The 15,313-nt window shown below is 42.6% G+C and overlaps 1 protein-coding gene across 5 annotated transcripts in view; it reads left to right on the forward strand.

Moving 5' to 3' along the window:
• The window catches only part of PDE8B (phosphodiesterase 8B), a 254,927-nt gene extending 239,960 nt beyond the window's left edge, over window positions 1–14,967 (forward strand). For all 5 annotated transcript variants that reach the window (XM_070468576.1, XM_020902681.2, XM_070468574.1 and 2 more), the window contains exons 18-22: window positions 3,031–3,248; window positions 4,633–4,753; window positions 5,581–5,748; window positions 7,879–8,008; window positions 13,072–14,967. In XM_070468576.1, the coding sequence (XP_070324677.1) occupies window positions 3,031–3,248; window positions 4,633–4,753; window positions 5,581–5,748; window positions 7,879–8,008; window positions 13,072–13,181 (747 nt within the window). In that variant the 3' untranslated portion in view covers window positions 13,182–14,967. The remainder of the gene's footprint in view (window positions 1–3,030; window positions 3,249–4,632; window positions 4,754–5,580; window positions 5,749–7,878; window positions 8,009–13,071) is intronic.
• The last annotated feature ends 346 nt before the right edge of the window (window positions 14,968–15,313 follow it).

Here is a 15,313-nt window from a genome sequence, read left to right on the forward strand (position 1 = left end):
AGCCCTCTTAAACAGAATCATTCTAGAAAAAATATAGATTAAATGCATGATAAATTAGGGAATGCTTAGTCACTTTATTATCTCCTTTACTCTCCCTCCCCTAAAGTAAGGAATTTTCTTTAAATTATTTGTTCTGCTAGTGCATTCAGAGTCTAATTAAATTCTCAAATAGCAGCAATACAAATAAGTCTAAGACTAGATACAATATGCTTGTAATCTAAAAGACATTTTCTAAGAGGCCAAAGAACCAGATAATTTAGAGCGGCAAGGAAACCTGGAAAATTGGGCTGGAAGGGACTCCTGGGCTCAAAGGTTTAGTAGCAGCCCAAGATCACTGGTTAGCTCACTGTGAAGCACTTCAAGTGGGGTTTACTCCTGAGGCCTCTTCCACCAGACCTGCTTCCACTGCTCAAGAGTCAGAAAAATGTTCTTACCAAATCCCCACGTCATCTGTCACTCCTAACTTCTTTAGAAGGCTAAAGCTCTTGAGGTCACTGTGACAGCTGTGACACTGTGAGGCTTCCACGTCCTCAGCCAGAACATGTGCAGAGCCGGCATTTTCCTTTAGTGCCTTACAGACCCTGTCCCCTGCCCACTCTTACCTGTTCCCAGGAACCACTCTTAGTGGAGAGGTCAGGATAGTCAGCATTCTTTTGTGATTGCGTGTGACTGTTGATCCTAGTAAAGGAGCTGTTGCGAAGGCTAATCTAGGATGGAGTTCATTCTGACCCTGCTGGCTGAAGGAAGACAACACCGCAGAAATGTCTGCATTTCTCCTCCCGTGGGTTTGGGGGTGGGGGGAGCGTTTCTTCCACAGTCGTCCCCACTGTGGGAAGAGCCTTGCTCCTCCCATCTGCTAGTGAGCAGTCAGGCCTTCTTTCCCCGCCTCCCTTGCATTTCTTATCAGACACTCCCTTGATAGACAGTGCCCACCAAAACTCAGGGCATGGCCCTGACAGCGCTGTAAAGGGCAGGGTCCGAATCGGAGCAAGCTGGAAGGGCATGTCACCTCTAATGCTATTTGTTGCCTACTCTAGTCACTTGAATCTATGTCACTGAAGAATGTAAAAATCGGCCCCATGCTCCAAGCAAGATAGAACACACCCCAAGAGCACTGGCTGGATGCCCGCTTTGGGCCTCATGGGCCTCCCTGCATGGGGACAGTCAGTGAGCGTGGAGGCCAGGCAGGAGCAGCCCGGGCCCCACGGTCCCTGCGGGTTACCTCGGCCTCTCTAACCGGCAGCCACAGGGGGCTAGGCGTGTTCGCTCGCCCTGGGCGTCACAGCATGTGTCTGGGAAGAACCAAGAAGGGCCTCGACTGCTCTGCCCGCTTGAGAAGGTGGTTCATGTGGACCGAGGCCAAGCCAGGACTGTCCCCAGCTCCAGGAGGTCAGTCTGAAAATGGAAATGTCTCCCTTCTGGTAGGGGCAGTTTTCAGAAGAGTTTTCAGGACTGAGCTTCAGATTCACCGTTTCTTACCTGTTTGCATCTGAGAAGCAGTTTGCAGGGCTTTCCTCCAACAGCCTAGGAAAGCAACCCAGGAAAACCAAAAATTATGCCCACCCCACCCCCTACCCTGAGCCGCATCTTGGGAACCACTTTTCCTCTCGCTCACTACCCTTCAGTCACAATGGTGCTCTTTAAGTTCCCTCTTCAGAAATCACTTTGTTTCGCATCAGAAGCATCATATAGACTGATCTTTCTGCCTGGATTTCTCTCCCTTGCCATTTTTTGCCTGGCTGGCTCCTGCTTATCCTTCTTCCAGCGTAAGAATCGCTCCCTCAGAGAGACCATTCTTGCCCACCCTCTGCATCTGCATCATCCAAAGTAGCGTGTGTGTGTGTGTGTGTGTGTGTGTGTGTTAAGTCACTCAGTCATGTCCGACTCTTTGCAACCCCATGGACTATAGCCCACCAGGCTCCTTTGTCCATGGAATTTTCCAAGCAAGAATACTGGAGTGGGTTGCCAGTAGCCACATTTAATTAAAATAAAATGAGACATTCCATTCCTTGGGCGCACTGACACATTTCAAGTGTCCAGGAGCCGTGAGGGATGAGGGGTTGCTGTATTAGAGAGCCCATGTGCAGACTTCTCCATCACCACAGAAAGCTGAATGGACTACAATGCCCTAAATGAGATCAGGCCTCATGGCTACACTTACAAACCACCTGCATGTACCTTCTTAACCCATCTTACAGTAAGTTACTTATGCCTTCCCCAGTAAGTGGCCAGCTGCGTTAGCAGACACTATGCCAGAGTAATTCCCCACAACTCCTGCAGCCTGCAAGACAGCTGGCGCCCAGCAAGCATCCAATAAATGGTGACTGAAGGAAAGAATTCATAAAGTACAATGTCTTATACAACAGCAGGCCATTGGATAACTTCTTCCTCAAGCTGTAAGCTGAGAAAACGTTTGTATCCCCTGATGCTCTGGGTTGTGTTCTTTAATTATATGATGAGTGCGTTAAGAAGAGGGGTCCCGTTTTTGCCTTTGCCACCTGCTGGCCCAGAGCCAAACTGTTTAACTGTGAGAGCCCCCTTAGTGTCAGTTTCCTGGGAAAATCCTTCTTGCCCTTGATCCTCTTATGTTACTTGCCTCTACTCCTTTTATCTTTGTGTGGAGACTTTTGTTTATCTGTGCTGTTTACTGCCACACTCTCAGAAGCTTTTCAGAAGTAGGCAAGGAAAGTAACACTTGTGATCCTAGGCCGCTTTCTTCTCTGTCCGCTTATAGAAGAGAGTCATGGCACTATGCCACATTGCACGCATTCCTGTTTGTCATTTTCCTGCAGAACAACTAGAGTAAATGGACTCTGGAGAAAGAATCTAGGTATCCATTATAACCGCAACTCAGACTTCTGTTTCCCTCCAGATAATCCACGGTACAGCAAGGTGATGTGATGTGTCCTAGGTGGCCTCTTACCTTCTAGGAAGTCAGAGAAGGAACCCCTGGCATATGCCCTCTTGGGAGACAGGGATGAGTGTAGGTCTCCATTATCCAGCGGGTAACACTCGACCTCGCCTCCCCAGGGGAGCCTCGATCAGCTGGACGAGGTGGCCGCCCTGATCGCTGCCACAGTCCACGACGTGGACCACCCGGGAAGGACCAACTCTTTCCTGTGCAACGCGGGCAGCGAGCTCGCCGTCCTCTATAATGACACCGCCGTCTTGGAGAGTCACCACACAGCCCTGGCCTTCCAGCTCACGGTCAAAGACAGCAAGTGCAACATTTTCAAGAACATCGACAGGTTTGTGTGCTCAGGCTCGTGTGACTGGGTTGGTAAAGTGTCTCGGTTTTCCCTGGCTTCTCCAAGCACTTAGCTTCCTCTTGGTGGGGAAGGGGAGATAATAACAGTTTTCCCACTGTATCAGACAGTAAAATAATAGCCTTGCCCTTCTCACCTTAACTGTACTTTTTAGACTGTTTTCACCTTTTTAAACTCCATTTGGTCTTCAGTGAATTCATGAAAATGCTTTATATGCTGCAAAGATTTCTACAGATTACTGCTACTAATAAATATAACAGATATTTTTACTCTCTCAAAAGGACATCCTGTCTTTGGTGTAACTCAAGGAAATGTATCCTTACCCATCTTTCCCCAGCTCAGTTTTTGGCCACTTAAAATCCTAACTCATGAGGAAACCGTGTTCCCCGGTCCCAGCAGAGCTCCCGGAGGCCACAGGGTGGGGTGGCTTTCCCCCTCATGGTTGTCCTCTCTCCTCTGGTGAGTTGGCCACATGTGAACAGATAGGGGCCATTCTTCTCGCCTGACACAGCCCTGCAGCCAGACTGAATATTTCCCACATAGTACCAGCCAGGCTGGAGAGAAGACCCCCTGCGAGAGGGCAGTGCAATGAGAGCACACAGCTCACTCGGGCCTCAGTCATCACTTGTCACCACGAACCCGAACCGATCTCTAGAAACCTGAGAAAATATCATTATAATAATATGAAAATATTCAATTATTCCACCTTCAGCTGAAGGCTTCAAGTACTGTTTTTAAAACTTTCAAAGGAGGAATTGTTGCCAATAGCCAGTTTTATTCAGTTCCTCATTCTGGCTCCTGGAGTTAGAGAAAGATGATAGGAGCTGGGCAGTGACTTTGAGCAGGGTTGCTGCTCCTTCCATTACAACTTCTATGTAACTGTAATGTGAATAATTGCTTGTTGATTGGAAAACTTTCTTCCAATGCCGTCATCAAAAGAAATGACAAGACTTCTCTGTACTATGAATCGCTGTGCCTGCGCTGAATGCCGGGGCCCAGCTCGTCAGGCCGCTGCGCCAGCCTCACAGGGAAGGAACTCGTCATTTCCTCCTGCCTCGCTGTTCTGATATTACCAAGGGCAGACAGAGGGGCATCACCTTGTAAAATAAGTGCCCATGTGACAGGCAGGGCCTCTTCTAACACTCACAAATCATGTGAGGGTCAGCTACCTTTGGGAAGAGGTATAGTGTTACCAAGTCCTGGCTCAGTAGGAAGATGAGCAGGTAAACTTTCTGTGGTCTTCACTCATTTCTTCAGTGCCCCTAGCTTCCTCCTGGATTGTGGGAAGCTGTCGTGAAATGGCAGAACAGTTCTAATTCAGGGGGCATGATTTGAACAAAGGCCCTTTGTCTTCTGGTTATTTCAGGAACCATTATCGAACACTGCGCCAAGCTATTATTGACATGGTTTTAGCAACAGAGATGACAAAACACTTTGAACACGTAAATAAATTTGTGAACAGCATCAACAAGCCAATGGCGGCTGAGGTAAGCATTTCACATGTAATAATATACATCAGAGTGTATTTCCATTATACCCTATACTCTGGCCTCAAAGCATTTTCTCTCCGTCTTGAACACAAGATGGTTCCTTACTTGGAGTTGGTAAGGAAGGGCTGAAAGTGTTGGCCACCTGTTTTCCCTGGCATCTTGAATACAACATGGTTCCTTACTTGGAGTTGGTAAGGAAGGGCTGAAAGTGTTGGCCACTTGTTTTCCCTGGCATCTTGAATACAACATGGTTCCTTACTTGGAGTTGGTAAGGAAGGGCTGAAAGTGTTGGCCACCTGTTTTCCCTGGGGACAAGAACAGACTGACAGTGTCCAAAGCAACTCTGAACTTCCTGAAATAAAGCCAGTGGTGACAAAAGTAGGCCCAAAGACGACGACGAGAGGAGCCTGCAGACAGCAGAGGCTGGAATAAATGGTGGCGTTTGAGAGGGTTCAGAGCCCTTCTAGTTCTGTGTTCTTTGGGCCCTTGGGAGACCTCAAAATTAGATGCTTTAAAGAACTATGTCCCTATTGATTTTCATTAAATGCCCATCAGTATCTGAAGACTGTAGACAGTTAAACTGGGAGTGACTGGTTGAAGACAAAACCACGAGGTGGGTGGTGATAGGAACACTGAACTTTGAAGCTCAGTGTGTTTGTATTGCTTGAATATGTCGGCATATCATATATGGAATTAAACTTGGGAACGCCTCCTTCATCACATCTCATGCCTGAGGTGGCCTGGGTGACGGCCATCTAGTATCTAGCCAGTTGACTCCTGCGGGCTTCACCCCTGGATTGAGCCAACCCTCGTCTGCTTTCCAGATCGACGGCAGCGACTGCGAGTGCAGCCCTCCGGGGAAGAACTTCCCTGAGAACCAGACCCTGATCAAACGCATGATGATTAAGTGTGCGGACGTGGCCAACCCCTGCCGCCCCCTGGACCTGTGCATTGAATGGGCTGGGAGGATCTCCGAGGAGTACTTTGCGCAGGTGGGCTGCCTCTCTGGGGAAGCACCAGGAGTGAGCACGTAAATGACTCTTCCTCAGAAAGAAATGGCTCCCCCCTGCCTGGAATAGAATTCTGGCCCCTCAAGAGACTAACTGGTATGACTGGTCACTACTCAGTCTCTCTAGGGGGAAGGAGAGAACCTGAGGCTTTGGGATTCTTTTCATTCTCAACTTTTTAGATCCTGAACTTCCACAAAAACTGGGAAATCCATTCATTCATCAGATTATTATCTCCATGTTGTATTGTGGGAAACACAGACATAAGGCACATCTCTGCCCGAGGGTAGCTCATAATACAGTAGGGGACATAGACATAAATAGGTGCACACAATAATACTTTTTTAAGCGAAAACACTTCTAAAGGAGGTATATGTTAAGTCCTAAGAGTTCAGAAAGGGTTTTTTTTTTCTAGATAAAAGAAGGGCTTTTATCTAGAAAGGTGGAAAAGGTGTTAGAGCTGATTTTTTTTTTTTTTTAAGGTTTTCAAAATTTACAAGTGGGCAAGGACATTCTGAGAGAACCAAGTGTTACGACCAAAATTAGTAAAGAGGAAACCTAGAATTCCTACATAGGAATAGTAACTTTGGCAGTGTGAAGAGTTGAAGAATAGCCCAGAAAGTAGCAAACCACAAGATGCCATTTGAAATAGAGGCCTACTTCCAAAGAAGAGGCTTCAGGGACTAATGTCTATGATGTGGGGCAGAAAGACAAGCATGTCTGAAGTAGCTACGAGTAATTATTTGGGGAGGGGGAGTGCCGATCTCACTGGAATGTACTACTGAGGCAGGGTAAAGACTAGCCAATGGTGTCTAGAAGGGTTGGCAGAGCAAAAACCAGCTAAGGATGCAGTAAGTTAGCTGTAGCTTTCAAGGATGGGAAGAGAGTCCATGAATTAAAGAGAATTAGGACAGCCAGCTCTGAGCTTGCCAGAAAGAGAAAGGGAAAAAAGCCCCAAACCACTCCTTGAACCAGCAGTGGATATTTTAAGGCTGCCTGATAGACTAATCTGAAATGAGCAAGCTGAGCCAAAACTGGTAGGAGCCCATTAATGGGGCTTTCCAGGACCCACAGAGAAGACTTAAAATCCTATTCCTAGATATTCTCAAAGTATGTGAATGGGGAATGGGAAAGAACCATTTTTAAGTTCTTTAATGTAATTTCCCTGTGTAGGTGTCCTTTTCCCATAAAGGAAATGTTCACATGACAATGTGACCTAAAAATCGAGTTACAAATGAGGTCTCTGGTCAGCCAGTCTCTGGCTCAGTACACCACCAGTAAATGTGGATTTTAACTTCAATCCTGTGAATTATAACCTTAAGCATTATAAACATACACTTCAATGTGCAAAATACTCAATTTACACATATTGTCAGAATTGCATGCATGACCAATACAGACATCTAAATAGTTTGTCAGTCATTCTTTTCAGTAAAAAAGTTATTCCATGAAGAAAAAAATCTAGTTCAACTCAACTGCCTACCTGCTTTTCCTCCAGACAACCATCACACCCTTGGATATGCATCACAAGGGCTTTGTATGTACTTCGGATCTTGTCACACAGAATACTTTAAAAAGGTATTTTCAAAGGTCAAGTTTAGTAAGATTAATAATTCGTACTGCTTTAATTTAGACATTCTTAAGTGAAATGGACTTTCTTTTTAAACTGCAAGCAAGTAACAGTGAATAATACAGTGTCTGTTGATACAGCTTGGTTCCAGGTCTTTGATTCGTGCTGAGACATCAGCAGCTTTACACCCACCAATGCTTCCGTACCCTCAGCGTAAATTCCACTTAGTATTTAGTAGTATTACTTTGAAAGTTGTGACCTTGCAATCATGAAAACAGATCTTAGAAATGAGGGTATGAATTCTGAAATCAGTGCTTCGGTGGGGTGGGGAGGGCGGGTAGCTGTAAGATAGTATCTAACACATTTAAGAGTCAGAAGACCTGAATCTAGTCACTGCAGTCACTCATCAGGTAGGTGAGTTATGTAAGCCCTGGGAAATGCTGAGCCTATTCATCAATACAACTGGATTATGACACCTTTTTCACAGGGTGGTTCTGACAAACTCGATGCTACTGTGACAGCCCTGTGTGTATTATTTCTTACAGACAGATGAAGAGAAGAGACAAGGGCTACCTGTAGTGATGCCAGTGTTTGACCGGAATACCTGTAGCATCCCCAAGTCCCAAATCTCCTTTATTGACTACTTCATAACAGACATGTTTGACGCTTGGGATGGTAAGATGGTTCATGTTTTGTTACCCATAAACAGAGTATCTTGTTATGCTTTATAATGATTACCTTTAATGACAGAGGCCAGGCCTAAAGGCATTAAATGTTATTTTTTTTAAAAATGTCAGCTGTTTGTGGCCAGATATGGTGGGGGTACGTGAACACTTTCTGCATCCTCAGCACAGACCATGTGTATGGAAGACTCAATGGATGTCCGGTAACTGGATAAACAAGTGTTTAACTCTTCAAAGGACATATTTCCAAAGTTTAAAGGAGTTTTCTTATATCACTGGAGGAAATTCTAGAGAAATAAAATATAAGCCTACTCTGAATCACAGATCCTTTTGGTAATGTCACTTGATAGACAGCTTTTCACTGAGATCTGTTTTAATTTTCATGTTGGATCGCAGTTGGTTTACAATGCGTTACTTTCAGGTATACAGCCAGGTGACTCGGGTACACATATACACACATCCATTCTCTTTCAGATCCTTAACCCACATAGGTTATTACAGAGTATTGTCTACTGTTGAGCAGAATTCCCTGTGCTACACAGGAGGTCTTATTGATTACTCTCTACATAGCAGTGTGTAGATGGCAGTCTCAAACTCCTGATTTATCCCTCCCTCCACATTTCCCCTCTGGTAACCATGAGTTTGTTTTTGAAGTCTCTGAGCTTATTTGTTTTGTAAATAAGTTCATTTTCATTTTTTTTTTAAGATTCCACATATAAATGATCTTTCTCTGACTTACTTCATTTAGTGTGAAAGTCTCTAGGTCCATCCATGTTGCTGCAAATGGCATTATTTCATTCTTTTTGTAATGGCTGAGTGACATTCAGTTCAGTTCAGTCAGTCGCTCAGTCGTGTACAACTCTTTGCAACCCCATGGACTGCAGCACGCCAGGCCTCGCTGTCCATCACCAACTCCCGGAGCCTACTCAAACTCATATCCATTGAGTCAGTGATGCCATCCAACCATTTCATCCTCTGTTGTTCCCTTCTCCTACCACCTTCAATCTTTCCCAGCATCAGGATCTTTTCCAGTAGCTCAGTTCTTTGCATCAGATATTCAAAATATTGGAGTTTCAGTTTCAGCATCAGTCCTTCCGATGAATATTCAGGACTGCTCTCCTTTAGGATGGACTGGTTGGATCTCCTTGCCATCCAAGGGACTCTCAAGAGTCTACTCCAACACCACAGTTCAAAAGCATCAATTCTTCAGCACTCATCTTTCTTTATACTCCAACTCTCACATCCATACATGACTACTGGAAACACCATAGCTTTCACTAGATGGACCTTTGTTGGCAAAGTAATGTCTCTGGCTTTTTAATATGCTGTCTAGGTTGGTCATAACTTTTCTTCCAAGGAGCAAGCATCTTTTAATTTCATGGCTGCAATCACCATCTGCACTGATTTTGCAGCCCCCCAAAATAAAGTCTCCCACCATTTCCACTGTTTCCCCATCTATTTGCCATAAAGTGATGGGACCAGATGCCATCTTAAGTTTTCTAAATGTGGAGTCTTAAGCCAACTTTTTCACTTTCCTCTTTCACTTTCATCAAGAGGCTCTTTAGTTCTTCTTTGCTTTCTGCCGTAAGTGTGGGGTCACCTGCGTATCTGAGGTTATTGACATTTCTCCCGGCAGTGTTGATCCCAGCTTGTGCTTCATCCAGCCCAGCGTTTCTCATGATGTACTCTGCGTGTAAGTTAAATAAGCACAGTGACTATATACAGCCTTGACATACTCCTTTTCCTATTTGGATCCAGTCTGTTGTTCCATGTCCAGTTCTAACTTTTGCTTCCTGACATGAATATAGATTTCTCAAGAGGCAGGTCAGTTGATGTGGTCTTCCCATCTCTTGAAGAATCTTCCCAGTTTGTTGTGATCCACAGTCAAAGGCTTTGGCATGGTCAGTAAAGCATTATATGTTTTTCTGGAACTTTCTTGCTTTTTTGATGATCCAACAGATGTTGGCAATTTGATCTCTGGTTCCTCTGCCTTTTCTAAATCCAGCTTGAACATATGGAAGTTCACAGTTCACATACTGTTGAAACCTGGCTTGGAGAATTTTGAGCATTACTTTACTAGCGTGTGAGATGAGTGCAATTGTGCAGTAGTTTGAGCATTCTTTGGGACTGGAATGAAAACTGACCTTTTCCAGTCCTGTGGCCACTGCTGAGTTTTCCAGATTTGCTGGTATATTGACTGCAGCACTTTCACAGCATCATCTTTCAGGATTTGAACTAGCTCAACTGAAATTCCATCACCTCCACTAGCTTTGTTGGTAGTGATGCTTCCTAAGGCCCATTCAACTTTGCACTCCAGGATGTCTGGCTCTAGGTGAGTGGTCACACCATAGTGATTATCTGGGTCATGAAGATCTTTTTTGCATAGTTCTTCTGTGTATTCTTTCCACCTCTTCTTAATATCTTCTGCTTCTGTTAGATCCATACCATTTCTGTCCTTTATTGAGCCCATCTTTGCATGAAATGTCCCCTTGGTATCTCTAATTTTCTTGGAGAGATCTCTGGTCTTTCCCATTCTATTGTTTTCCTCTATTTCTTTGCACTGATCACTGAGGAAGGCTTTCTTATTTCTCCTTGCTGTTCGTTGGAACTCTCCATTCAGATGGGTGTATGTTTCCCTTTTCTCTTTTGCCTTTCACTTCTTTTCTTTTCACTATTTGTAAGGCCTCCTCAGATAACCATTTTGTCTTTTTGCACTTCTTTTTCTTGGGGATGGTCTTGATCCCTGCCTCCTGTACAATGTCACGAACCTCCGTCCATAGTTCTTCAGGCACTCTTGTCTATCAGATCTAATCCCTTGAATCTATTCGTCACTTCCACTGTATATTCGTAAGGGGTTTGATTTAGGTCATACCCGAATGGTCTAGTGGTTTCCCCTACTTTCTTCAATTTAAGTCTGAATTTGGCAATAAGGAGTTCATGATCTGAGCCACAGTCAGCTCCTGGTCTTGTTTTTGCTGTTTAGAGCTTCTCCATATTTGGCTGCAAAGAATATAGTCAATCTGATTTTGGTATTGACCATCTGGCGATGTCCATGTGTAGAGTCTTCTCTTGTGTTGTTGGAAGAGGGTGTTTGCCATGACCAGTGCGTTCTCTTGGCAAAACTCTATTAGCCTTTTCCCTGCTTCATTCTGTACTCCAAGGCCATATTTGCCTGTTACTCCAGTATTTCTTGACTTCCTACTTTTGCATTCCAGTCCCCTATAATGAAAAGGACATCTTTTTTAGGTGTTAGCTCTAGAAGGTCTAGGTCTTCATAGAACCACTCACCTTCAGTTTCTTCGGCATTACTGGTCGGGGCATAGACCTGGATTCCTGTGATATTGAATGGTTTGCCTTGGAAACGAAGAGAGATCATTCCGTTGTTTTTGAGACTGCATCCAAGTACTGCATTTTTTTGGACTCTTTTGAACTCTTTTGTTGACTATGATGGCTACTCCATTTCTTCTAAGGAATTCTTGCCCCCAGTAGTAGATATAATCCTCATCTGAGTTAAATTCACCAATTGTGTATATCTACCACGTCTTCATTAATCTGTCAGTGGACATTTAGGTTGCTTTCATGTCTTGGCTATTGTGAAGTGTACTACAATGAACACTGGGGTGCATGTATCTTTTTGAATTGTGGCTTTCTCTGGATATATGCCCAGTAGTGGGACTGTTGGGTCATATGGTAATTCTACTTTAAGTTTTCTGAAACTCCATATTGTTCTCCATAGTGGCTGTACCAATTTACATTCCCATCAACAGTGTAGGAAGTTTCCTTCCTCTTCATTCTCTCTTCAGCATTTATGGTGTGAGGGTGATAACTCATTGTAGCTTTGATTTGCATTTCTCATTTAGTGATGTGGAGCGTTTTGGCCATCTGTATGTCTTCTTAGAAGAAATGTCTATTTCAGTCCATTTTTTGAGTGGATTGTTTGACCTAGAGCTGCATGAGCTATTGATATATTTCAGATTGATCCCTTGTCAGTCACTTCATTTGCAAATATTTTCTCCCATTCTGTTGGTTGTCTTTTCATTTTGTCTATGGTTTCCTTTGCTGTGCAAAAGCATTTAACTCGGTCCCATTTATGTCTGTTTTTTTCATTACTCTAGGTAGGAGGTAGATCCAAATAGATAGTGGTGTGACTTGTGGCAGCTAGTGTTCTGCCTCTGTTTTCCTCTAGGAATTTTATAGTATCTGACTTTACATTTAGGTGTTTGATCCATTTTGAGTTTATTTTTGTGTATTGTGTTAGAGAACATTCCAATTGAGTTCTTTTACATGGAGTTGCAAAACTGAGTTGTCAGTTTTCCCAGCACCACTTACTGTAGACACTCATTTCTCCATCATGTATTCTTGTCTCCTTTGCTGTAGATTGACGGTAAGTGTGCGGGTTTATTTCTGGGCTTTCCGTTCTGTTGCATTCATCTCCATTTCTTTTTGTGCCAGGACCATACTGTTTTGATGATTGTAGCTTTGTAGTATAGTCTGAAGTCAGAGAGTGATTCCTCCAGCTCTGTTTTTCTCTCTCTGGGGTTTTTGTGTTTCCGTACAAATTTTAAAGTACTTTTTCTAGTTCTGTGAAAAATGCTACTGGTATTTTGATAGGGGTAGGGATTGCCTTAGGGTAGTATAGTCATTTTCACAGTATTGATTCTTCCAATCCAGGAACATGGTATCTTTCCAGCTGTCTGTGTCATCTTCAGTTTGTTTCATCAACATCTTATAGTTTTCAGTGTATAGGTCTTTTGCTGCTTTAGGTAGGTTTATTTCAAGGTATTTTATTCTTTTTGATGTGATTGTAGATAGGGTTGTTTAATTTCTCTTTCTGATCTTTTGTTAGCAATTTTTAGTTAAAAGGACCTGTTCCTATTATAGAAACCAGTATTTAGTGATTTATCCTTCTCACACTTGTGTATTCACCTTAGGCCTAACCTAGGGTACCTCACCTCCAATTATGATCCCGAATTTGTCCCAGAGAGCCTCAACCTTATAAATGCTCCTAGAATCTAACTTAACAGGCTTCTTTTTATTTTTTTAATGTCCTTGCAGCCTTTGCACACCTGCCAACACTGATGCAACATTTGGCCGATAACTACAAACACTGGAAGACATTAGATGACCTAAAGTGCAAAAGTCTGAGGCTTCCGTCTGACAGTTAAAGCCAAGACAGAGAAGGTGACCTCTTGATCTACAAAGGGCACTGTGAATCACAGCAGTGTAAGAGGCTTTCCTTCATAATGAAAATGACAGGTATAGGTTAAAGAGATAATGTTTAATATCTGACCTTGAATCATTCCATTCCCAAATTTCATTTTTAGAAAACTATGTTCTGTGAAGAAAACTATTAATATATGTTCTTCTGAACAATCACTTAGTGACAGAACAAACACATGGCAAAACCCATTGCCCTGCTGTAACCCTGTGTGCGCTCACCAAACCGTGCAGCTGACTCACTGTAACTAGCAGGACACATGCAGCAAAGACTTGGCGCCCACAAGCCCAGTGTCTCTGTGGACAATGGCCCATGAAGCTTTGCTTGCGTTTAGCTCATCCTTTACCACGAAAGTCTCTATCACTGTTTGCTTGACTATTTTCCTCAAGAGCGTCAATCTAAAAGATGCCTAAGAATATCTAATTTTTAAAAACATATATAAAATGAGCAAAACAACTGGGACCAAACTGCTGATAAACTGGTTTCACAGCCTCCATGGCTAGGTGGTTCTTCTGACTAATGGTATGACACTCAAATTAGAATATAGCCTTGGCCTAGTGAGTGCCTTCTTTAGACTGGTATCAGCAGCCTGCTTAGCCCTCTTTCCCAAAAAGGGGATTCATCCTAACAGATAGCCATCCATGAAGGGGAAGGAAGTGACATCTTGTTTGGGGGTAATCCAAGAGCTTTATCCCTTTATTTCTGGTTTACAGAGGCAGTCACAAGGCACTACAATGAGTATTATATACAAGCCATTAATCTGACTACCCTTGGATAAGCTTGTTTTTTAAAAAAAATTTATATACATTTGCTGTTTAAAATTTTTTATTAGACCAGTCTAAATTTTCTGGGTTTAAGTCCATGGAGTATGTTGTGCCATGTTAACAAGGAGAGAGAGAAAGTTTCAAGGTTCAGATGTTTTTAACCTATCTATATTTATGATCATGCCATTTTGCTTTAATGATGTAAAATAAAAAAAAAAGACTGCAAGATGTGTAAATATATCAGAAAATAGACATATGGGGAAGCAGTAAATACTATTTTAAGCTATTAATTGTATGCTAAAAGCTTCTAAAGCACAAGTGCATATTTTTATACAGCTCTTTTCACAACTTTCTGTGATCTACATCAAGTCAGTCTTGAGATTTTCCTTTCTCTTTTACCAGCCAGCCCTTCTGTGTATTATAAATATTAGAGATTTAGTAAACAAAATCTTTGTTCTTTTAAATTCTCTGTACTCCATGCTGCATTCCTAAGAGGTATAAACAGAGACTAAATTAACTGAACCAGTAGTTACTTTTTTTCAAATGAAAATGTGAATGCAGCATACTTGGAACTAGTACATGGGGGGGAAAAAATGACTTAATCACTACAAAATGTGCCAATGCTTTTTTCTATGTTTTGTACCCAAAAATGCAAACATATATGACAATTCCATGCAAAGAAAGAAATGTACCTAAATTATTTTTGTTAGATGCTAAGAGAACTTGCTTGGTCAGGAGAGCAGCTAGCTTTGTATTGTAATGCTGCATTATGTAAATGTGATGAAAATGTTTTTGTGAAGTACTTGTAACTAAATTCCTACAGCCATTTTTCATTCCTAACAGCTGTTTTTATTTTAACTCTTTGGCCTAAATTTTTCATAATTTCAAATTTTCGGTTAAGTGTTCTTTGTTTCATGAATCACACACTTTGTTTTCAGAACACATTAAATTCACGATGTCAGAATCCCATTTTAAGGAGCTAAATAATTGCCTAAGCTTCAGAAGCTTGCTTGAGACAACAACAATCTTTTCCTGACCATCTCGCTTTTGGTTACATTTGGTAAGTGACATTCATCGGATGTCTGACATTTTTCTATATGAACATTATAGCTGACTCAGTTTCAAATTAATTTCATATTAACACTGCCAGGTACTAAAGCTTTAGCATACCTCTGCTCTTTACCAGTGTCATCTACTACTAGGGTGTATTCTTTCACTGAGTCGCTAATTAAATAGTGCATTCCTAAAAACAGTTTCTAAGAAATAGTCTTTTAGATGGTATGTGTATCAGGTATAAATTATTATCTCTTATTTA

This window comes from Odocoileus virginianus, chromosome 6, assembly GCF_023699985.2.
Source record: "Odocoileus virginianus isolate 20LAN1187 ecotype Illinois chromosome 6, Ovbor_1.2, whole genome shotgun sequence".
NCBI classification, from domain to species: Eukaryota; Metazoa; Chordata; class Mammalia; order Artiodactyla; family Cervidae; genus Odocoileus; species Odocoileus virginianus.